A 23309-nucleotide genomic window follows, 5' to 3' on the forward strand; every position below is an offset into this window, starting at 1 on the left:
AGAAACCACATTTTTTTGTCCATTAAAATAACATTGATCTGAAATACAGTGTAGACATTGTTAATGTTGAAAATGACTATTGTAGCTGGAAACAGCAGATTCTTAAAGGAATATCTACATAGGCGTACAGAGGCCCATTATCAGCAACCATCACTCCTGTGTTCCAATGGACGTTGTGTTAGCTAATCCAAGGTTATAATTTTGTGTTAGCTAATCCAAGTTTATAATTTTAAAAGGCTAATTGATCATTAGAAAACAATTTTGCAAGTATGTTAGCACACCTGAAAACTGTTCTGTTTAAAGAAGCAATAAAACTGTCCTTCTTTAGACTAGTTGAGTATCTGGAGCATAAGCATTTGTGGGTTTGATTACAGGCTCAAAATGGCTAGAAACAAATACGTTCTTCAGAAACTCATCAGTCTATTCTTGTTCTGAGAAATGAAGGCTATTCCATGCGAGAAATTGACAAGAAACTGAAGATCTCGTTCAACAGTGTGTACTACTCCCTTCACAGAACAGCACAAACTGGCTCTAACCAGAATAGAAAGAGGAGTGGGAGGCCCCAGTGCACAACTGAGCAAAAGGACAAGTACATTAGTGTGTCTAGTTTGAGAAACAGACGCCTCACAAGCCCTCAACTGGCAGCTTCATTAAATAGTAACCGCAAAACACCAGTCTCAACGTCAACAGTGAAGAGGCGACTCTGGGATGCTGGCCTTCTAGGCAGAGTTACAAAGAAAAAGCCATATCTCAGACTGGCCAATAAAAAGAAAAGATTAAGATGGGCAAAAGCACAGACACTGGACAGAGGAACTCTGCCTAGAAGGCCAGCATCCCAGAGTCACCTCTTCACAGTTCACATTGAGACTGGTGTTTTGCCACTCAAGTCTCAATGTCCTTGAGTGGCCCAGCCAGAGCCCGGACTTGAACATGATCTAACATCTTTGGAGAAACCTGAAAATAGCTGTGCAGCCAATCCAACCTGACAGAGCTTGAGAGGATCTGCAGAGAAAGGGAGAAACACCCCAAATACAAGTGTGCCAAGCTTGTAGCGTCACACCCAAGAAGACTCGAGGCTGTAATCGCTGCCAAAGGTGCTTCAACAAAGTACTGAGTAAAGGGTCTGAATACTTATGTAAATATGATTTCAGTTTTCATTTTTTTAAATAAAATTACAAAAAATACTAAAAACCTGTTTTAGATTTGTCATGGGGTATTGTGTGTAGGTTGGTAAGGTAAAAAAAAATAACGAAAGGAAATGTGGGAAAAATAAAGGGGTCTGAATACTTTCCGAATGCACTGTAAATTCCAATCATACTTTATCAAAAGCCTTTTCAAAGTCAGCTATAAATACCAGGCCTGGTTTCCTAGATTTGTCATAGTGTTCTATTATTTCCAGTAATTATATTATCTCCAATGTCCATGTAAAGTCCATGTAAATCACCTGTCTGATTAGGATTAATAATGTCCGACAATACCTTTTTAATTCTATGCACAATGCTAGAATTTTTGCATCACAACACTGAAGTGTAAGGAAAGTCAACATTTTTAAATGGACTGGATCTTTATACTTACCACTTGGATTCTGTTTCAGTAAAAATGAAAATCAGACCTTGTTGACTATCTGATAATCTACTATTTTTATTTGAGTGGTTAAAAAACATGCTAATAACAGTCCTCTGAGTATACCAAAAAAGGTTTGATATACCTCCACTGGTGTGCCATTCAGCCCAGGAGTTTTCCCAGACGTAAAGGCTTTAATTGCATCAAAAGGTTCCTCCTCTGTAACTTTGCCTTCACATGAGCCTTTCGCTACAGCTGATCATTTTACATTATTAATAGAAAAAAATACATACAATTAACTTAACTTTGGTTAGTGGAGACGGAGGAGACAAACGAAAACATACTTTAAAAAGGACTTTGCTTCCTCTCAAAATATTGTTTGGTGAAGTTTCAGTAAATTATGTTTAGTAGCATTTCTATGTTGAAGACAAAAAAAATAATTTGGTGCATTTTCCCCAAATATTACATCCAGTTCGCTTTATTTTTATAACATAGTACACTTGATTTTTCTTGAATAAGTTCTTCCATTTATTTTTGTTTTTCCTCTAACTTATTCTGTGCCTCTATGTTACAGTTTTTATTGCTATCTAACTGTATTGTTAGTCCTATTTCCTTTGTTATAATGGTCTCTTTTAACTTAAATTGCTTTTGTTTTATAGATGAGTACTGAACTGCATGGCCTCTAAAGGCATATTTAAAAGTGTCCCATACAATAAGGGGATCTGCTATACCTATGTTATTTTGAAAAAAAGAAGAAGAAAAAAAGTCAGTTATAAATTATTCTGTCCTAGCTAAAAACAAGTTATCATCCAATAGGCTTTTATTAAATTTCCAATATTAATCGCCCACGTGGGAATTCTTTACGAGTAATGTATATGAAAATTATTTTATGGTTCCGACTGCATTCTGTCCCCTCTCAACACTTTTTAAAAACTTTGGGTGCCAGCGAGAATGACAAGAAAGTAGTCAAGACAACTATCTCACTAGGTCACGATATTAAACCTCCTCCATGTATATCTCACTAGGTCAGGATATTAAACCTCCTCCATGTATATCTCACTAGGTCAGGATATTAAACCTCCTCCATGTATATCTCACTAGGTCAGGATATTAAACCTCCTCCGTGTATATCTCACTAGGTCAGGATATTAAACCTCCTCCGTGTATATCTCACTAGGTCAGGATATTAAACCTCCTCCGAGGAATATCTCACTGGGTCAGGATATTAAACCTCCTCCGTGTATATCTCACTAGGTCAGGAAATTAAACCTCCTCCGTGTATATCTCACTAGGTCAGGATATTAAACCTCCTCCGTGTATATCTCACTAGGTCAGGATATTAAACCTCCTCCGTGTATATCTCACTAGGTCAGGATATTAAACCTCCTCCATGTATATCTCACTAGGTCAGGATATTAAACCTCCTCCATGTATATCTCACTAGGTCAGGATATTAAACCTCCTCCATGTATATCTCACTAGGTCAGGATATTAAACCTCCTCCATGTATATCTCACTAGGTCAGGATATTAAACCTCCTCCATGTATATCTCACTAGGTCAGGATATTAAACCTCCATGTATATCTCACTAGGTCAGGATATTAAACCTCCATGTATATCTCACTAGGTCAGGATATTAAACCTCCTCCATGTATATCTCACTAGGTCAGGTTATTAAACCTCCTCCATGTATATCTCACTAGGTGAGGATATTAAACCTCCATGTATATCTCACTAGGTCAGGATATTAAACCTCCTCCATGTATATCTCACTAGGTCAGGATATTTAAGCCTCCATATTTCCACTAGTTCCAATATATCAATGACATTGGTGATTTCCTTAAGTGCATGAGGGTGATAGTTTGTAGTGTGATTTCCTTTAAGATCCAGTTTATAATTTACCACCATTGTATTGCTTGTAAGTTTGACAAATTATTAGATATATTTTCAAAGAAGCATTGATCATCATTATTTGAACCGTATATATTAAATGAGCCAAATATGTTTATGGTCCAATAACATATTTAAAATCATCCATCTAGCTTGAGGATCTGTTTGGACAATTTGCAGATTCAGATGAAAATGATTGTTTATTAAGATCATCAACCCCCCATCAAACCCTCAGTTTCTTTGCCCATGGAAGAAAAATACCCCCCCACCAAATTGTTGAATGAGTTCCCTGGTAATAGATATTATATTCCTTTTTTTTTATCCAGGTAAATACTGATAGTCTTTTCTTATTATCTGCTAAGACATTACAATTATAATTGGCTATACTTATTTCACCATAATGAGATACAAGTTGCAATTAAATTTAGCATAATATATGTTTGTAAACTTACCATTAAAAAGTACCATAGTGATTGAGTGTCCATATAGGTGTACCATGATATTTGCATTGCTATTAAGTTAACCTCCAATTGTTCTCCACCTTTCCACCCTTTTCTCCACAAACAACCACAAGCTCAGATGTTGTTCCAATTGTTCCATCCTCGAGCCCAACTCAAGAAAGGACTTGATGTGCAAATACAGTTGCAGCTGTTTGAGAAGGTATGCAAAAATGGGGAGATTTGATTAACCAATGTCAAGTCCTAGCTGATGGAGAAATTCTTTGTATATTATGCTCACCCATCAGAGAGCAGGGGAGGTGCTGCTTTAGTGGGTCTCCGACCGCATTTATCTTTCAGTTTTGGCTGCGTATAGGCTAGTTACAGTAGGCCCAGAAAACAGATAAGGACTTCTTCTTAGTGTAGGAGTCGCTCAGGTGGGTGTCTAGGATATAGGGTTGGGGACCGTCTCATCATGATAGGCCAACAAATCAATAACCTAGATTTATAATTTGTTTTAAAATGTATATCCCATATCTGCACAATATTGAAAGCTCTCTCTCACAACCCCTGCTCACAGACACACATGGCTCTGAGATTTGCAACCATTTTCCTTTTTCACTCACCCTTCCATCACAATACACCTGCACATACCCACATAGTGTGCCTTCTATGTCCTCTGTGTTTTATCTCTACCATGTTGATTTGAGTACTTTTGTGTTCCAGTTCCTTCTATTTGGAGATGTATTATTTAGCTAATTATCCTTTCGTATAATGCTGTCTTATCTATTTATAAAATACTATAAATAGAAAGTGGAATACTAATTATTTTACAACATTCCCTACCATCTTGAATGGTATAGTGTAGTTGTGGTTCATTTCTTTATCAATTGTTGTATTTTATTGTTTTCCTATATATTTTATGATTACAATCCCTACAATTATTTTTCTTCTAGATGATTACAATCCCTACCATGGATAGTATTGGGTGTTCCATTATTCCACTCCTCTATGGGAACTTTGTGATATTTAGAATTACCGTCTTCGTGTCTTGGAACATTTGGTTATCAATGCACAGTTTGACTACAAGGGCTACACGTTTCTCTTTTAATCCATTATTGAAGTGTGGACACAGAACTTTGCGCCGCGCTGCAATTTTCTTTGGGAACTGATCATTCATGCCTATTTTCGTGCCAGCGAGTGTGTAGAATTATTTTTGACTTAGAATAGCCCACAAAAAGAAAACTTGTCATCCGTAGCCTGCACTCGAATAGCGAATGGAGGTTACATGCGGTTACATTTTTAATATGCTAGCATAGGCAGTGCTTCCATAAGGCTAGAGGAAGCGAAGCTTTCCCTAAAGTAAATTTAATTGCCACAACTATATTGCCAAATTAGCCTATTCCTGTCTATACAGAAATAAATAACATAATTCAAAATAGGCTACTAAACCATGATTTGGCCAGAGGATAATTAGCTCCTTTAAAAAAAAAGTTGTGGATTGTTTAAAATCGTTCTGCCTACAGTCAGAAGGAAAGGCAGCGCGTGCAATTTGGGCAGATTATTGTTGAGTTGTGAAAAGTAGAAAGGCCAAGCCAGGCATATCGCAATATTTCAAGATACAGTTGCATAGCCTATAGAAATGTTGTGCAACAAGCCTAGTTACCTTGACTAAACGGTCATGTGGAATTTAACTGCGGTAATACATACGGTCACCGTAACAGCCCTAGGTGTAGGTTTACAACACCAGGTGGGGGTGTACAGAGCCAGGTGAGGGTGTATAGTACCTGTTTGAGCTGCCTGATGAGGCTGCTGTTCTCCAGGTGGGCCTTAAAGGCCTGGATGGTGGTGGCCCCATCGGAAAAGCGCCTCACGGGGGAGAAACGCTCCATGGGCAAGTGCAGGGTGTTACAGTCCTTGTAGCTGGACCTGGGGAGGTGTGCAGAGCCGCACACATACATACACACAGATCCAGACGCATAGACAGGAGCCAGATATAGATAGAAATGGATACACAGGTGAAGTCGCAGAAATGGATACAGAGGTGAAGTCGCACACAGACACACAGTCATACACAGATGGAAAATACAAATAAAAACATTTACATGAGCTACTCTGGTCTCTCTGCATCAGAATGTCACTGTAAACACAGAGCTGATCCTAGAGCCGTGAACACAAGATCCACAGCAGGAATGCACCACTGTCATCATACCCAATCCAAACGTAGACCTGATCGACAGGATCATTTGGAGAATCCCATACCTGGCTGTAACATCTTAGCGTCGTTCAGCTGCAGTCAAAAAAACGAAACATCTTATTTTTTTCTATATCGAGAATAGCTAGCTAGAGAAATCAGAGAATATCTAGGTCAACTTAAACTGGCTGTAGAATGAACCGTTTGGGATAATAAAGACGTTCCTCCGAAACAGAGTTGAACGTGTTCAATCAGTATCAGAAGACCAGCGGCCGGCCGTATGTATCAAGCGTCTCAGAGTAGGAGTGCTGATTTAGGATCAGTTTTGCCGTTTAGATCACAATGAATGAGGTTAGATGGGGAGCTGATCCTAGATCAGCACTCCTACTCTAAGACGCTTGATACATAGACAGACAGACCTCATCCAATGAGACGGCAGCTTCTCCACAACACAGACTGTCCAATGGCTGACCTGCAGCTCAGGAGATCTCAGAGCCCGGTGCAAGGCTCTGATAATTGTTCTGTTACCTAGCCTACCCCTGGATCACTAGAAGTCCTCATGTCGTATTCTCCAAGCTGGTGACTGTGATAGTGTAACCTGCACGGTGCACTGGTGTCCCTGCTCCTGTGTGCTGGCTGGGGACCATGCATACCCCCCGGTGTGGACTTTCAGCTCATTATAAAGTGAGAATATGTGTCTCGGTGAATGTCTCTAAAAGTTCCCGTGCCCCTATCCCTGCCTCGCTGAATGCTGGGGCCCATGCATAGTGAAGGGGGTGTATGTGTGTCTGTGCATCTTAGTGCTTGTGTCCCTCTCTCTATTACTGTCCCTGTGTGTTGGGGCCCATGCATGCCCCCCCCTGGCCTGGGGTGTCTGTCAGCCCCAGTGAGGCCCCTCACCGGCAGTGCTGCTCCGGGGCCCACCCCCTCTGCCGGGAGCCCTGGGGCCTCTGCGAGTCTGCCAGTGTCTCAGCGCCGTGCGCTGTGCTCATGAGCGCGTGCGTCGTGTGCCGCTTGGAGCGGTTCGCCAAGTACCTGGGCCGCGGGGAGGGAGACAGGAAGCAGCACTGGTCAGCTCTCTGTCCTCATTGGCCCTTGCGTGGGGAAGGGGCAAAACCACCCTCCCCTTCCTTCAGGCAGGACGAATCACATATCAGATAACTCCCACAACCCCCCGTTCCAATTTGAGGATTGGATTGTTTGAGCAAGCGTAGTGTAAGCGAAGCCGTGGCGAGATAATTTGGCGGCATAATTTGAAATGAGAGAGATATTTTAAGAGGATATTTAGAGAGGTAGATTTGGTAGAAGTTGGAGAAGAGTTGATTGATTGCCTAATGAAAGCCAGTTGCGTGATGGAGAGGGGGGGAAGAAGACACCGGAACAGTGGCCCGGTCCCCCGGTGGCAGAAAGCAGTGCTGCAGCCTACTTGCACCTCGACTCCCAGTAACCCAGGAACACTAGCGCTTCTACAGTTACGCCTCAAAGCCCCCCGGTCCCTGTGCCCCTCCCAGGCTTACCTCTGCACCGCCTCCTGGTCTGGTTCCCCGTCAGAACCCTCCTCATCCACCGGAGCCACAGCCGGGATGGGGTGCTGCGAGAGGGAGGGACAGAGTGAACGGGAGGAGATGGAGAGAACATGATGAGGAAAAACAATTTTGGACAGTGAAAGTCTGAAAACAGGTGGGTGATGTATAAAACCACTGTCAACTCAGTAGACAGAGTAGGTACATTGGCACTGACAGAGAACATGGCTTAGTAGACTGGACAAAAAAAAACTATGCTCTTAACAGACCTGCGTGCAAATACAATTTAGGGTATTTCAATTACCTTCAAAGACATTTGGAAGAACATATTTTGATATTTTTTATTTGAAAAAACAAGTAGTTGAATATTGGAATGTATTTGGAAATAGACTGGGAAAGTACTAGCATGTATTTAAAAATACTCAAATACAGTGTAAAAACAAATAAATACTCCCATGCATTTGAACCAAGTATTTGAAATAATGGATTTGTAAATAAGTAATTTAATAGGAAATTGGAAAATACGTCAAAAACCTCCAATGTACAGTACCAGCCAAACGTTTGGACACACCTAGTCATTCAAGGGTTTTTCTTTATTTTGACTATTTTCTACATTGTAGGATAATAGTGAAGACATCAAAACTATGAAATAACACATACAGAATCATGTAGTAAGCAAAAAAAGTGTTAAACAAATCAAAATATATTTTATATTCTTCAAATTAGCCACCCTTTGCATTGATGACAGCTTTGCACACTCATGGCATTCTCTCAACCAGCTCCACCTGGAATGATTTTCCAACAATCTTGAAGGAGTTCCCACATTTGCTGAACACTTATTGGCTGCTTTTCCTTCACTCTGCGGTCCAACTCATCCCAAACCATCTATAATTGGGGTGAGGTCAGGTAATTGTAATTGTCTCTGGCCCCCTCCCAGTTAGGGGGAGTGATGAGCTCTACAGCAGAGTCTCACAACTCAATCACTGGTTGAAAACAGTTTTCTGCCCCTCCCAAAAGATAGAATTTGTAGATAATTGGCCCTCTTTCTGGGACTCACCCACAAACAGGACCAAGCCTGGCCTGCTGAGGAGTGACGGACTTCACCCTAGCTGGAGGGGTGCTCTCATCTTATCTACGAATGTAGACAGGGCTCTAACTCCACTAGCTCCACAATGAGATAGGGTGCAGTCCAGGCAGCAGGCTGTTAGCCAGCCTGCCAGCTTAGTGGAGTCTGCCACTAGCACAGTCAGTGTAGTCAGCTCAGCTATCCCCATTGAGACCGTGTCTGTGCCTCAATCTAGGTTGGGCAAAATTAAACATGGCGGTGTTCGCTTTAGCAATCTCACTGGAATAAAGACCTCCTCCATTCCTGTCATTATTGAAAGAGATTGTGATATCTCACATCTCAAAATAGGGCAACTTAATGTTAGATCCCTCACTTCCAAGGCAGTTATAGTCAATGAACTAATCACTGATGATAATCTTGATGTGACTGGCCTGACTGAAACATGGCTTGAGCCTGATGAATTTATTGTGCTAAATGAGGCCTCTCCTCCTGGTTACACCAGTGACCATATCGCCCGCACATCCCGCAAAGGCGGAGGTGTTGCTAACATTTACGATAGCAAATTTCAATTTATAAAAAGTAAAAAAACGACTGTTTTCGTCTTTTGAGCTTCTATTCATGAAATCTATGCAGCCTAATCAATCACTTTTTATAGCTACTGTTTACAGGCCTCCTGGGCCTTATACAGCGTTCCTCACTGAGTTCCCTGAATTCCTACTGGATCTTGTAGTCATGGCAGATAATATTCACATGGAAAAGTCCACAGACCCACTCCAAAAGGCTTTCGGAGCCATCATCGACTCAGTGGGTTTTGTCCAACATGTCTCCGGAGCTACTCACTGCCATAGTCATACTCGGGACCAAGTTTTGTGCCGTGGAATAAATGTTGTGAATCTTAATGTTTTTCCCTCATAATCCTGGACTACCGGACCACCATTTTATTACGTTTGCAATTGCAACAAATAATCTGCTCAGACCCCAACCAAGGATCATCAAAAGCCATGCTATAAATTCTCGGACAATCCTAAGATTCCTAGATGCCCTTCCAGACTCCCTCCACCTACCCAAGGACGTCAGAGACCAAAATTAAGTTAACCACCTAACTGAGGAACTCAATTTAACCTTGCGTAACACCCTTGATGCAGTCGCACTCCTGAAAAACAAAAAACATTTGTCATAAGAAACTAGCTCCCTGGTATACAGAAAATACTCGAGCTCTGAAGCAAGCTTCCAGAAAATTGAAACGAAATGGCGCTACACCAAACGAGAAGTCTTCCGACTAGCTTGGAAAGACAGTACCGTGCAGTATCGAAGAGCCCTCACTGCTGCTCGATCATCCTATTTTTCCAACTTAATTGAGGAAAATAAGAACAACCCAAAATGTATTTTTGATACTGTCGCAAAGCTAACTAAAAAGCAGCATTCCCCAAGAGAGGATGGCTTTCACTTCAGCAGTGATAAATTCATGAACTTCTTTGATGATCATTTGAAAGCAAATTACAGACTAATCTTTAAATCTGCGTATTTCTCCAAAGCTCAATTGTCCTGAGTCTGCACAACACTGCCAGGACCTAGGATCAAGGGAGACAAGTTTTTTAATACTATACATCTCTTGACACATTGATGAAAATAATCATGGCCTCTAAATCTTCAAGCTGCATACTGGACCCTATTCCAACTAAACTACTGAAAGAAATGCTTCCTGTGCTTGGCCCTCCTATGTTGAACATAATAAACGGCTCCCTATCCACCGGATGTGTAACAAACTCACTAAAAGTGGCAGTAATAAAGCCTCTCTTGAAAAAGCCAAACCTTGGCCCAGAAAGTATAAAAAACTAAAAATTGGCCTATCGAATCTCCCATTCCTCTCAAAAATGTTTGAAAAAGCTGTTGTGCAGCATTCTCACTGCCTTCCTGAAGACAAGCAATGTATACAAAACGGTTCAGTCTGGTTTTAGACCCCATCATAACACTGAGACCGCACTTGTGAAGGTGGTAAATTACCTTTTAATGGCTTCAGACTGAGGCTCTGCATCTGTCCTCGTGCTCCTAGACCTCAGTGCTGCTTTTGATACCATCGATCAACACATTCTTTTGGAGAGATTGGAAACCCAAATTGGTCTACACGGACAAGTTCTGGCCTGGTTTAGATCTTATCTGTCGGAAAGATATCAGTTTGTCTCTGTGGATGGTTTGTCCTCTGACAAATCAACTGTACATTTCGGTGTTCCGTAAGGCTCCATTTTAGGACCACTATTGCTTTCACTATATATATTACCTCTTGGTGATCTAATTCAGAAACATAATGTTAACTTTCACTGCTATACGAACGACACACAGCTGTACATTGATGAAATATGGTGAAGCCCCAAAATTGCCATCCCTGGAAGCTTGTGTTTCAGACATAAGGAAGTGGATGGCGGCAAATGTTCTACTTTTAAACTTGGATAAAACAGAGATGCTAGTTCTTGGTCCCAAGAAACAAAGTGATCTTCTGTTGAATCTGACAATTAATCTTGATGGTTGTACAGTTGTCTCAAACAGAACTGTGAAGGACCTCGGCATTACTCTGGACCCTGATCTCTCTTTTGACGAACAAATCAAGACTGTTTCAAGGACAGCTTTTTCCATCTATGTAACATTGCAAAAATCAGAAACTTTTTCAAAAAATGCAGAAAAACGTATCTGTGCTTTTGTCACTTCTAGGTTAGACTACAGCAATGCTCTACTTTCCAGCTACCCGGATAAAGCACTAAATAAACTTCAATTCGTGATAAACACGGCTGCTAGAATCTTGACTATAACCAAAGAATTTGATCATATTATTCCAGTGCTAGCCTCTCATCACTGGCTTCCTGTTAAGGCTAGGGCTGATTTCAAGGTTTTACTGTTAACCTACAAAGCATTACATGGGCTTGCTCCTACCCATCTTTCCGATTTGGTCCTGCCGTACATACCTACACGTAGGCTACGGTCACAAGACGCAGGCCTCCTTGCTGTCCCTAGAATTTCTAAGCAAACAGCTGGAGGCAGGGTTTTCTCCTATAGAGCTCCATTGTTATGGAATTGTCTGCCTATCCATGTGAGAGACGCTGACTCGGTCTCGACCTTTAAGTCTTTATTGAAGACTCATCTCTTCAGTAGGTCCTATGATTGAGTCTAGTCTGGCCCAGGAGTGTGAAGGTGAATGGAAAGGCACTGGAGCAACGAACCGCCCTTGCTGTCTCTGCCTGGCCGGTTCCCCTCTCTCCACTGGGATTCTCTGCCTCAAACCCAATTACAGGGGCTGAGTCTCTGGCTTACTGGTGCCCTTCCATGCCGTCCCTAGGAGGGGTTCCTGTTCGTGCCGTGGGGGAGATCTTCGTGGGCTATTGTCTTACTATCCTTGTCTCAGGATAGTAAGTTGGTGGTTGAAGATATCCCTCTAGTGGTATGGGGGCTGTGCTTTGGCAAAGTGGGTGGGGTTATTTCCTGCCTGTTAGGCCCTGCCCGGGGGATCGTCGGACAGGGCCACAGTGTCTACCAATCCCTCCTGTCTCAGCCTCCAGTATTTATGCTGCAATAGTTTGTGTGTCGGGGGTCTGTTATATGTGGAGTATTTCTCCTGTCTTATTCGGTGTCCTGTGTGAATTTAAGTATGCTCTCTCTAATTCTCTCTCTGTCTCGCTCTCTCTCTCTCTGAGGACCTGAGCCCTATGACCATGCCTCAGGACTACCTGGTCTGATGACTCCTTGCTGTCCCCAGTCCACCTGGTCGTGCTGCTGCTCCAGTTTTAACTGTTCTGCCTGCAGCTATGGAACCCTGACCTGTTCACCGGACGTGCTACCTTGTCCCAGACCTGCTGTTTTCAACTCTCTAGAGACAGCAGGTGCGGTAGAGATATTCTGAATGATCGGCTATGAAAAGCCAACTGACATTTACTCCTGAGGTGCTGACCTGTTGCACCCTCTACAACCACTGTGATTATTATTATTTGACCCTGCTGGTCATCTATGAACATTTGAACATCTTGGCCATGTTCTGTTATAATCTCCACCCGGCACAGCCAGAAGAGGACTGGCCACCCGTCATAGCCTGGTTCCTCTCTAGGTTTCTTCCTTGGTTCCGGCCTTTCTAGGGAGTTTTTCCTAGCCACCGTGCTTCTACACCTGCATTGCTTGCTGTTTGGGGTTTTAGGCTGGGTTCTGTACAGCACTTTGTGACATCAACTGATGTAAGAAGGGCTTTATAAATACATTTGATTGATTGTGGAGGCCAGGTCATCTGATGCAGCACTCCATCACTCTCCTTCTTGGTCAAATAGCCCTTACACAGCCTGGAGGTGTGTTGGGTCATTGTCCTGTTGAAAAACAAATGATAGTCCAACTAAGCGCAAACCAGATGGGATGGCATATTGCTGCAGAATTCTGTGGTAGCTATGCTGGTTAAGTGTGCCTTGAATTCTAAATAAAATCACTGACAGTGCCACCAACAAGTACCCCAGCACCATCACACCACCTCCTCGATGCTTCACGGTGGGAACCACACAATGTGGTGATCATCCATTCACCTACTCTCCTTCTCACAAATTCATGGCAGTTGTAACCAAAAGTCTCACATTTGGACTCATCAGACCAAAGCACAGATTTCCACAGGCCTAATGTCCATTGCTCGTGTTTCTTGGCAGAAGCAAGTCTCTTCTTCTTATTGGTATCTTTTAGTAGTTGTTTCTTCGTAGAAATTCAACAATGAAGGCCTGATTCACACAGTCTCCTTTGAACAGTTGATGTTGAGATGTGTCTGTTACTTGAACTCTGTCAAGCATTTACTTGGGCTGCAATTTCTGAGACTGGTTTCTCTAATGAACTTATCCACTGCAGCATAGGTAACTCTGGGTCTTCCATTTCTGTGGCGGTCCTATTAAGAGCCAGTTTCATCACAGCGCTTGATGGTTTTTGCGACTGCACTTGAAGAAACTTTTAAAGTTCTTGAAACGTTCCGCATTGACAGACTTTCATGTCATAATGTAATGATGGACTGTCGTTTCTCTTTGCTTATTTGAGTTGTTCTTGCCATAATATGGACTTGGTCTTTTATCAAATAGGGCTATCTTCTTTATACCACCCCTACCTTGTCACAACACAACTGATTGGCTCAAACACATTAAGAAGGAAAGAAAATCCACAAATTAATGAACACAGTTAATTGAAATGCATTCCAGGTGACTACCTCATGATTGAGGTAGATTGAGGCTGGTTGAGAGAATGCCAAGAGTGTGCAAAGCTGTCATCAAGGCAAAGGGTGGCTACTCTGAAGAATCTAAAATATAAGATACATTTTGAATTGTTTAACACTTTTTTGGTTACTACATGATTCCATGTGTTTTTTCATAGTTTTGATGTCTTCACTATTATTCTACAATACAGGAAATAGCAAAAATAAAGATGATTGAGTAGGTGTGTCCAAACTTATGACTGGTACTGTAAATAGTTGATTCCGGCTATATTATTTATTTATATTTACATTATACAGAGAAAATAAGTATTAAATAACAAATAATCAAATACACATATATTTCAATCCAGTTCTGTCTCTTAAACACAAACACACATTGGGGGGGTGGGGGGGAGGGGCAGGGACTCACAGGGTTGGCAACCAGAGGGGACTGTCCACGTGGCCTCTTCAGTAGCTGGGCGTGCAGCTGGATGTTGGCCCCTCCGTCCGAGGCCCTACGGCCCAGGGGTCCCATGCCATTCAGCAGCTGCAGGGTAGGGGGCTGCAGCAGGGACTGCTCCTGGAGGGACAGAGAGAGAGAGAGAGAGGTGTCAGGACTATGTAACTATACTCTGTCATACCAAACACACATCCCTTCCGATCCCTCACCTTGTATTCCAGCTGCTGTGTGGGCTGCAGGTGTGGGTTCTGGGTGGGCATCAGTGTGTGCATGTGGCCCATGGTGGGGGGCATGGGGAACGGGGGCTGTGGGGCCACACGGGGGAACCCAGGGGGCAGCTTCTGCAGATCCTCCTGCATCTCCGTCCTAACAGAGAAGAACACAGTCAGTAAGGAGATGCAAGCAAGCAAGCACACACACAGACGGCAAGACAGAGACAGCCAAACAGCCAGAGAGACAGAAAGACAAACGGACAGACAGACAAGGTGTATAGAGTACCTGGGGTCTGGGACGCCCACAGTGTGACGCCTCATGGACAGGTAGCGAGCCATTGCCTCTGGAGACGGCTCCTCCGCGTCATCACTGTCCAGGGCCATGTTTCCGTCCGGCTACACAGCAAACGACAAACAATATCTTTATGTGTAAAAATGCATTTGTTTCTACATTTGTGTATGTGGTATGTGTATGCCTGTGTATCTGAGTAATTCAGAGTTGGATATATATGAATCACAGGGATATACAGTGGGGGAAAAAAGTATTTGATCCCCTGCTGATTTTGTACGTTTGCCCACTGACAAAGAAATGATCAGTCAATAATTTTTATAGTAGGTTTATTTGAACAGTGAGACAGAATAAGAACAAAAAAATCCAGAAAAACGCATGTCAAAAATGTTATAAAATGATTTGCATTTTAATGAGGGAAACAAGTATTTGACCCCTCTGCAAAACATGACTTAGTACTTGGTGGCAAAACCCTTGTTGGCAATCACAGAGGTCAGACGTTTCTTGTATTTGGCCACCAGGTTTACACACATCTCAGGAGGCATTTTGTCCCACTCCTCTTTGCAGATCTTCTCCAAGTCATTAAGGTTTCGAGGCTGACGTTTGGCAACTCGAACCTTCAGCTCCCTCCACAGATTTTCTATGGGATTAAGGTCTGGAGACTGGCTAGGCCACTCCAGGACCTTAATGTGCTTCTGCTTGAGCCACTCCTTTGTTGCCTTGGCTGTGTGTTTTGGGTCATTGTCATGCTGGAATACCCATCCACGACCCATTTTCAATGCCCTGGCTGAGGGAAGGAAGTTCTCACCTAAGATTTGACGGTACATGGCCCCGTCCATCGTCCCTTTGATGCGGTGAAGTTGTCCTGTCCCCTTAGCAGAAAAATACCCCCAAAGCATCATGTTTCCACCTCCATGTTTGACGGTGGGGATGGTGTTCTTCGGGTCATAGGCAGCATTCCTCCTCTTCCAAACACGGCGAGTTGAGTTGATGCCAAAGAGCTCCATTTTAGTCTCATCTGACCACAACACTTTCACCAGTTGTCCTCAGTCATTCAGATGTTCATTGGCAAACTTCAGACGGGCCTGTATATGTGCTTTCTTGAGCAGGGGGACCTTGCGGGCGCTGCAGGATTTCAGTCCTTCACGGCGTAGTGTGTTACCAATTGTTTTCTTGGTGACTATGGTCCCAGCTGCCTTGAGATCATTGACAAGATCCTCCCGTGTAGTTCTGGGCTGATTCCTCACCGTTCTCATGATCATTGCAACTCCACGAGGTGAGATCTTGCATGGAGCCCCAGGCCGAGGGATATTGACAGTTCTTTTGTGTTTCTTCCATTTGCGAATAATCGCACCAAATGTTGTCACCTTCTCACCAAGCTGCTTGGCGATGGTCTTGTAGCCCAATCCAGCCTTGTGTAGGTCTACAATCTTGTCCCTGACATCCTTGGAGAGCTCTTTGGTCTTGGCCATGGTGGAGAGTTTGGAATCTGATTGATTGATTGCTTCTGTGGACAGGTGTCTTTTTTACAGGTAACAAGCTGCGGTTAGGAGCACTCCCTTTAAGAGTGTGCTCCTAATCTTAGCTTGTTACCTGTATAAAAGACACCTGGGAGCCAGAAATCTTTCTGATTGAGAGGGGGTCAAATACTTATTTCCCTCATTAAAATGCAAATCAATTTATAACATTTTTGACATGCGTATTTCTGGATATTTTTGTTGTTATTGTCTCTCACTGTTCAAATAAACCTACTATTAAAATTATAGACTGATCATTTCTTTGTAAGTGGGCAAACGTACAAAATCAGTAGGGGATCAAATACTTTTTTCCCTCACTGTATTAGTGTAGGATCTTACAAAACAATTGCTGTGCAGCCTAGATACAAATGTTCCCAAATTCCTACTTAAAAAGTCCCAGTGCAGTTTTATATATTTCCACACTATGAGATTGGAATAATACTGTGAAATTGTGAAAATTATGATAATGCCCTTTAAGTGTAAGAGCTGTTTGGAAAAAAAGCCTGAAATTTCAATGTGTTTTGGTGGGATAGAGTCCTGGCCTGCCTGGTAAATTAGTTAATAGACCAATCAGAAAAAGAGCTCCAAACCTCTCTGCCAATAGCTAGTTTTCCCCTCCCCAATCAGACCACAGTCCAAGCAAAATTCTTCCTTGAGAAATTGCTCTTTGCTAAAAAAGCTATTTTTTGGGCTTTTTTAATTGAAATCAATCACAGTGAGGTACTTAATTGTTACCCAGAATGGCATTGGACCTTAAAGAAGTATGCTAGGAGGCTAAGCTTAAAGCGATCATAGCAAACAGGCCACCATGTCAGTGTCACTAGAGCAGCTGCATTGCAGGATTGTGTAATGGGTGTAGGTGGACTCACTAACCTCAACGATCTGGTTCTCTGGGTTGATCAGCTGGACGTGAGGGACATTCATGCTAACAGGATTACCCTGCTGATCCGTCTGCAGGAAAAAGACATGCACGCGCGCACACACACACACACACACACACACACACACACACACACACACACACACACACACACACACACACACACACACACACACACACACACACACACACACACACACACACACAGGTGAGGTCACTCAAGGATTGCACTGATTGGCTCGCAATCTGCTCTGGCCTGCTGCTAAGTGGATGTGGGTCACTCAGTTCACCTCAACATAACCAGTACACCTCAACATAACAGATGGAAATTAGGATTGTCACTCACAGGCATCCTTCCTTCAAAACTTGCCTTTTTACTATAATATGTAATATATAACATGCCAATTAGCAGACGCTTTTATCCAAAGTCACACACAGTGCCTTCAGAAAGTATTTGCACCCCTTGACTTTTCCCAAATTTTCTTGTGATACAGTCTGAATTAAAAATGTATTACATTGAGATTTCTTGCCACTGGCCGACCCTATAATGTCAAAGTGGAATTATGTTTGACATTTTTACAAATTAATAAAAACTGAAAAGACGAAATGCATTGAGTCAATAAGTATTCAACCCCTTTGTTATGACAAGCCTAAATAAGTTCAGGAGTAAAAATGTGCTTAACAAGTCACATAATAAGTTGCAAGGACTCAATCTGTGTGCAATAATAGTGTTAAACATTATCTTTGAATGAATACCTCATCTCTGTACCCCACATATACAATTATCTGTAAGGTACCTCAGTCGAGCAGTGAATTTCAAACAGATTCAACCACAAAGTCCAGGGTGGTTTTCCAATGATACGCAAAGGGCACTTATTGGCAGACATTGGATATCACTGTGAGCATGGTGAAGCTATTAATTACACTTTAAATGGTATATCAATACACCCAGTCACTAAAGATACAGACATCCTCCACAATTCAGTTGTTGGAGAGGTAGGAAACTGCTCAGGGATTTTACTATGAGGCCAAAGACTTTAAAACAGTAACTGAGTTGAATGGCTGTGATAGGAGAAAACTGAAGATGGCTCAACAACGTTGTAGTTACTCCATAATGCTAACCTAATTGACAGAGTGAAAAGAAGGAAGCCTGTACAGAATACAAATATTCCAAAACATGTATCCTGTTTGCAACAAGGCACTAAAGTAATACTGCAAAAAATGTGGCAAAGCAATTCACTTTGTGTCCTGAATACAAAGTGTTGTATTGGATTTGCCCCAAACATATTAGTGAGTACCACTCTACATATTTTCAGGCATAGTGGTGGCCGCATCATATTGTGGATATGCTTGTAATCGTTAAGGACTGGGGAGTTTTTCAGAATAAAAAAGAAACCGAATGGAACTAAGCACAGGCAAAATCCTAGAGAACAAACTGGTTCAGTCTGCTATCCACCAGACACAGAGATGAATTCCCCTTTCAGCAGCACAATAACCTAAAACACAAGACCAAATATACACTGGAGTTAAAGTTAACTTAAATCTGCTTTAAAATCTATGGCAAATGGTTATGGCAAGACCTGAAAATGGTTGTCTAGCAATGATCAACAACCAATTTGACAGAGCTTGAAGAATTAAAAAAATATATTAAAAAAATTATAATAATATTCAGCAAATGTTGCACTATCTAGGTGTGGAAAGCTCTTAGTGACTTTCCCAGAAAGACTCACAGCTGTAATCGCTGCTAAAGGTGATTCTAACTCAGGGTTTTGAATACATATCTAATCAAGATATATTAGCATTTTATTATTTATGTTTTCATATTTATTTTTTACAGATTTTATAATTTCCTTCCACTTTGACCGAGTATTTTGTGTACATTGTTGACAAAAAATTATGTAAATTAAATCAATTTTAATCCCACTTTGTAACACAGTAAAATGTTGAAAAAGTCAAGGGGAGTGAATACTTTCTGAAGGCACTTGCATGCTTTCATACATTTTATATAGGGGTGGACCCAGGAATTGAATCCACTATCTTGGCGTTTCAAGTGTCATGCTCTACCAACTGAGCTACAGAGGACCACTAAAGTACTAAAGTCAGTCCCTCCAGGATTCCATTTTTATATATTTATTTATTCAACAATGGCCCGCATATTATGCGAGGGCTTGCAAATTTTACCAATCACTGCACTATTTCCACATAAAACAGTCAAATCATCCCAATATTTTAGCATAAAACTGACCACCATAGTACAAAAAGAGGGCTTGCATTTTCAACCAATCACCACATAATATGGTTCAATCAAGCCATGCATCAAAAAAAACTTTTCCCATTGTCGCTCTACATTGGACAAAATCATTGCATATTGCCATGAAAAATGTCAGAATGGCCTACAGCAAAATCAAGCATTTTTGACTGCAAATATAAAAAAATACCCTCAAAATCTTGGAGTGACAGTAAAGTACTAATCACTAAAATACTAAATACGAAAGGCACTAATCTCTCACATAGGTTAAACAAGTGTGAGCTCTGAATTCAGTGTACTTAGTAGTCACGTTCGCTTCTGTCTTTTAAAGGTTGACAAGGGAGAGAAAATTAATTCCTGTCCAGTCTTGTCAATTTTTTTCCTATACTGTTCTGATCCCGCAACAGTTCTATAACCCCGGAACTTTCCTGTCCTGTCCCGATAAAAATCCCTCCAGTCCCGTCCCGTGCTCATTTTTAAGTGCAGAAATAAGAAATAACTTCTTCTGTTAGCTGCTCGTCTGTCTGTCCCCCCCCCCCCCCCCCCCCCCCCCCCCGCGTGTGAGTAGCCATAGCAACTGCTCAATTTGGCTGTTGTTCAGCGCTCACGAGACAGTTGCCTGCACACACAGCTGATAATAACAACCACATTACGAGGTTTTGGCAATGACGGCAGCCCTTCTACTTACCCAGAGTCAGATGAATTCATAGATCTGGACTTTGGGCCACGATTTCAAAACCTTTGCCCCAAACCAGATTAAATGGCCGGAGGTCTTTTGTGCACATATCTGCCACCCTATCGGCAATCCTACTCTTCACCTCAGACGGCACGGGTTTAGATAAATATATAAACAATTGGGCTTGACCGGTAACGCTGTTGGTAGTAGAGCAGCTATGCCGCTTGTCCCACTCTCCGGGTTGGTATTTGATTAAACCGCAGCTTTTTTATTCAAGCCATCTACTCAGTTCGTTCATCGTTAAAGACAGCAATCCAACTTAGTTAAAACATCGCTATATAATGTCAGTGATGGGTCCTTGGCTGTAACGAGACATTGCAATTCCTCTCTTGAAGGCTTCATCATTCACTGACATACGTTGGCATCTGAGGTAAAGTAGTGACTGGCAGAGGATACCGGAGCAAGGCGCGAGAGTGAGCTGACGCAAAGTGGAGAAGGAAAATGACCATTTATTTATTTTGTTCTTTTATTAAGTAAACTATATATTAGGCCAGTTTGCTCCACACACTACATATTTCTAACCCCCCCCCCCCCAAAAGAAACGTAATTTAACCATGATATGGTATCTGTTTCATATAATCTTAGTAACCAATCAGATTCCTTACAATCTGTAGATCTGAGGGGCAAAGGTTACCTGTACAGAGTTGAGAGGGTAGACAATGGGGCGGGGCGTGGGCGGGGCCATGCGCAGGGTCTTGTGTTTCTTCAGGCGGTCAGAGAGCAGGCTGTAGATGGCGCTGTAGTGATCGTACGCATCAGTGTGCAGAGACTGGAGAGACAGGGTGAAACAAGAGAGCCGATCAGCCAAGACAGACGTAAGCCAATGGCATTTCATATGCACTACAGCGTTTGTCTACTGTAACAATGTGTCTTGTGTGTGTGTGTGTTGGTCCCACCTGGAGCGTGCGCTCGCGGTCCAGTCCCATCTCAGACATGGCCATCAGCACCTGCTCGTTAATGAGCTCTGTCTCCCGCTCAGACTTCACCTGCTCACATTCCACGATCAACTGAGAAAGAGAACGAGTGAGAGAGACAGGGAGAGAAAATCCATTAAAACGTTGGGTCCATTCTTCATTGAGTCCAGAGATGTCTTGTCAGATCATCCAAAAGCAGCTCCATGGAACCAGAGTTTGGGAACTCACCCTCTCAAACTCTGGGTCGGGGTCTCCCTGCTTCATCCACTTGTTCTTACAGATCTGCTCCATGGAGAGGCGTCTACTGGGCTCCAGCACCAGCATGTGTCGGATCAGGTACTCACAGTCTGTCAGACAGAACACAAGGTCAGAAGCAACACTGATGCTAGTGACACACTTCAAAGCAGCCAGTCAGACCCCGTAGAAGACACCATTGTTTCAACTTGCAAGGTATTAGTACTGGCATCAGGTCTCACCTGTGGACATGAAGAAGGGGATGCGGAACTTCCCACTCAGCACCCGGGCCCTCAGGTTCTGGAGGGTGCTGCCATCAAAAGGCAAGGCACCGCACACCAGAACATACAGCACCACACCCAAACTCTACAGAGAGCGAGATAGAGGGAGAGTGAAAGAACGTGGGGAAAAGAAGGATGAGGAGGAGACGTAATCCTCATAGGTGAGATTCTCCACCCTTTCTCAAAAGTGAACACATGCTCACTCCCCTGTCATCGATTTGAAAGCACTGGATTGGGGTGTAAGTATTGGCTGGAGGGGATGTCCACCGTTGTTAAATCCATGCCGGGAAGTGTGCAAGACAAATGCACACGTTGAGAAAAGGGTGGAGAATTGGGACGTAGCCATGGTCCACTATAGGCTATGAGGAGTAGCTGTGGTTGTTTCTTATAGGAACTAGGATTGATAAGACTAGGTCACTGACCCAGATATCCACTTTGGGTCCGTCGTACTCCTTCCCTTCGAAGAGCTCTGGGGCTGCATAGGGAGGACTCCCACACCAGGTCTTTAGCAGCTGGCCTCGGGAGAACAGGTTACTGAAGCCAAAGTCTAATACGGACAGAGGAGGAGCAGGGAAGTACAGAAAAGGGGGGGGGGGGGGGGGGGGGGGGAGTCAGGGAAAATCAACCTGGTCACTCCTAAAAATCCAGTGGAAAAACTACAAACACTCACACAAACACACTGTACTATACCTGCAATCTTGATGTTGAGGTTGTGGTCCAGGAGCAGGTTTTCGGCTTTCAGGTCTCGGTGGACGATGTTGCGGCAGTGACAGAAGTGGACGGCCGCCACGATCTGCTTGAACTTCCGCCGCGCGTCCTTCTCCGCCATCCTGCCGTGGGCCACCAGGTGGTCTGAACACAGACACGTCAGAGGTCAAAGTTCAAATTCAGTTCATTTTCCTTTTACAGGAGGAGGTTTGCTTTGCATTTCTTGAGCTCCACCACATCACGAATCAACAATGAAACAACGACAACGTCAAACCCAGGATCACAGAGAAACAGATAGTCACTAGTCAGAGCCATTGACATAGGTAGCAAAGCCATACAATTGGACGCAGGTGGAGAGGTCAAATGTGACAGATGAGTATACAAAAAAATGACACTAGCTCACTACAAAAGAGACAGAAACTTACCGAAAATCTCCCCGCCACTGGCATACTCTGTTACTAGGTAGATCATCTTCTCATTCTCCATCACCTGATGACAGAGACAGACAGACATTTGCATTGACAATATAACCGCTGCAGTCAACATTAAACACAAGGTATCAGCGGTGTGGATCCGGTGATAGACACTGATCTTGGGTCAGATTTGCTTTCTCCATACAAATGGTAAAGGTTGTGGTTGGGGGAGGGGATGCTGACCCTAGATCTGCAAACTCCACCCCGAAGCTGTGGATCTACTGACCTGGTAGAGACGAATGATGTGGGGGTGCCTCAGCATCTTCATGATCTGCACCTCCCTGAAGATCTTCTTCAGGTTTTCATCGTCCAGCTGGGTCTTGTCCACTATTTTGATGGCCACCTGAACAGAGACAGAAAGCCAATGGAGTGGGAGTAGGACAAGATATTCATTGAACCATTTCAAGCGAACCAAAACCATTTGAGCGAAATGATTCATCAACGAGTGACCATACTCGACTCAACAACAGGAGGTCAAAGTCAGAGCAC

General features: G+C 42.9%; 1 protein-coding gene across 4 annotated transcripts in view; it reads right to left on the reverse strand.

Moving 5' to 3' along the window:
- LOC106580817 (serine/threonine-protein kinase SIK3 homolog) overlaps positions 1-23309 on the reverse strand; it is a 52022-nt gene that overhangs the window by 11447 nt on the left and 17266 nt on the right. Inside the window, exons 2-16 of one of the 4 annotated variants that reach the window (XM_014162271.3) lie at positions 23047-23163; positions 22773-22836; positions 22330-22491; positions 22062-22186; positions 21601-21724; positions 21353-21471; positions 21107-21217; positions 20845-20979; positions 17220-17297; positions 14827-14936; positions 14538-14694; positions 14299-14448; positions 7603-7676; positions 6986-7120; positions 5679-5820 (exon numbers count right to left, since the gene is read on the reverse strand). In XM_014162271.3, coding sequence (XP_014017746.1) covers positions 5679-5820; positions 6986-7120; positions 7603-7676; positions 14299-14448; positions 14538-14694; positions 14827-14936; positions 17220-17297; positions 20845-20979; positions 21107-21217; positions 21353-21471; positions 21601-21724; positions 22062-22186; positions 22330-22491; positions 22773-22836; positions 23047-23163 — 1803 coding nt within the window. Of the gene's footprint in view, positions 1-5676; positions 5821-6985; positions 7121-7602; positions 7677-14298; positions 14449-14537; positions 14695-14826; positions 14937-17219; positions 17298-20844; positions 20980-21106; positions 21218-21352; positions 21472-21600; positions 21725-22061; positions 22187-22329; positions 22492-22772; positions 22837-23046; positions 23164-23309 lie in introns of all 4 variants that reach the window. The other 3 variants (XM_082966522.1, XM_014162272.3, XM_082966523.1) reach the window with 3 other exon arrangements.

This window comes from Salmo salar, chromosome 20 (assembly GCF_965601325.2).
Source record: "Salmo salar chromosome 20, fSalSal1, whole genome shotgun sequence".
In the NCBI taxonomy this organism is placed as follows: domain Eukaryota; kingdom Metazoa; phylum Chordata; class Actinopteri; order Salmoniformes; family Salmonidae; genus Salmo; species Salmo salar.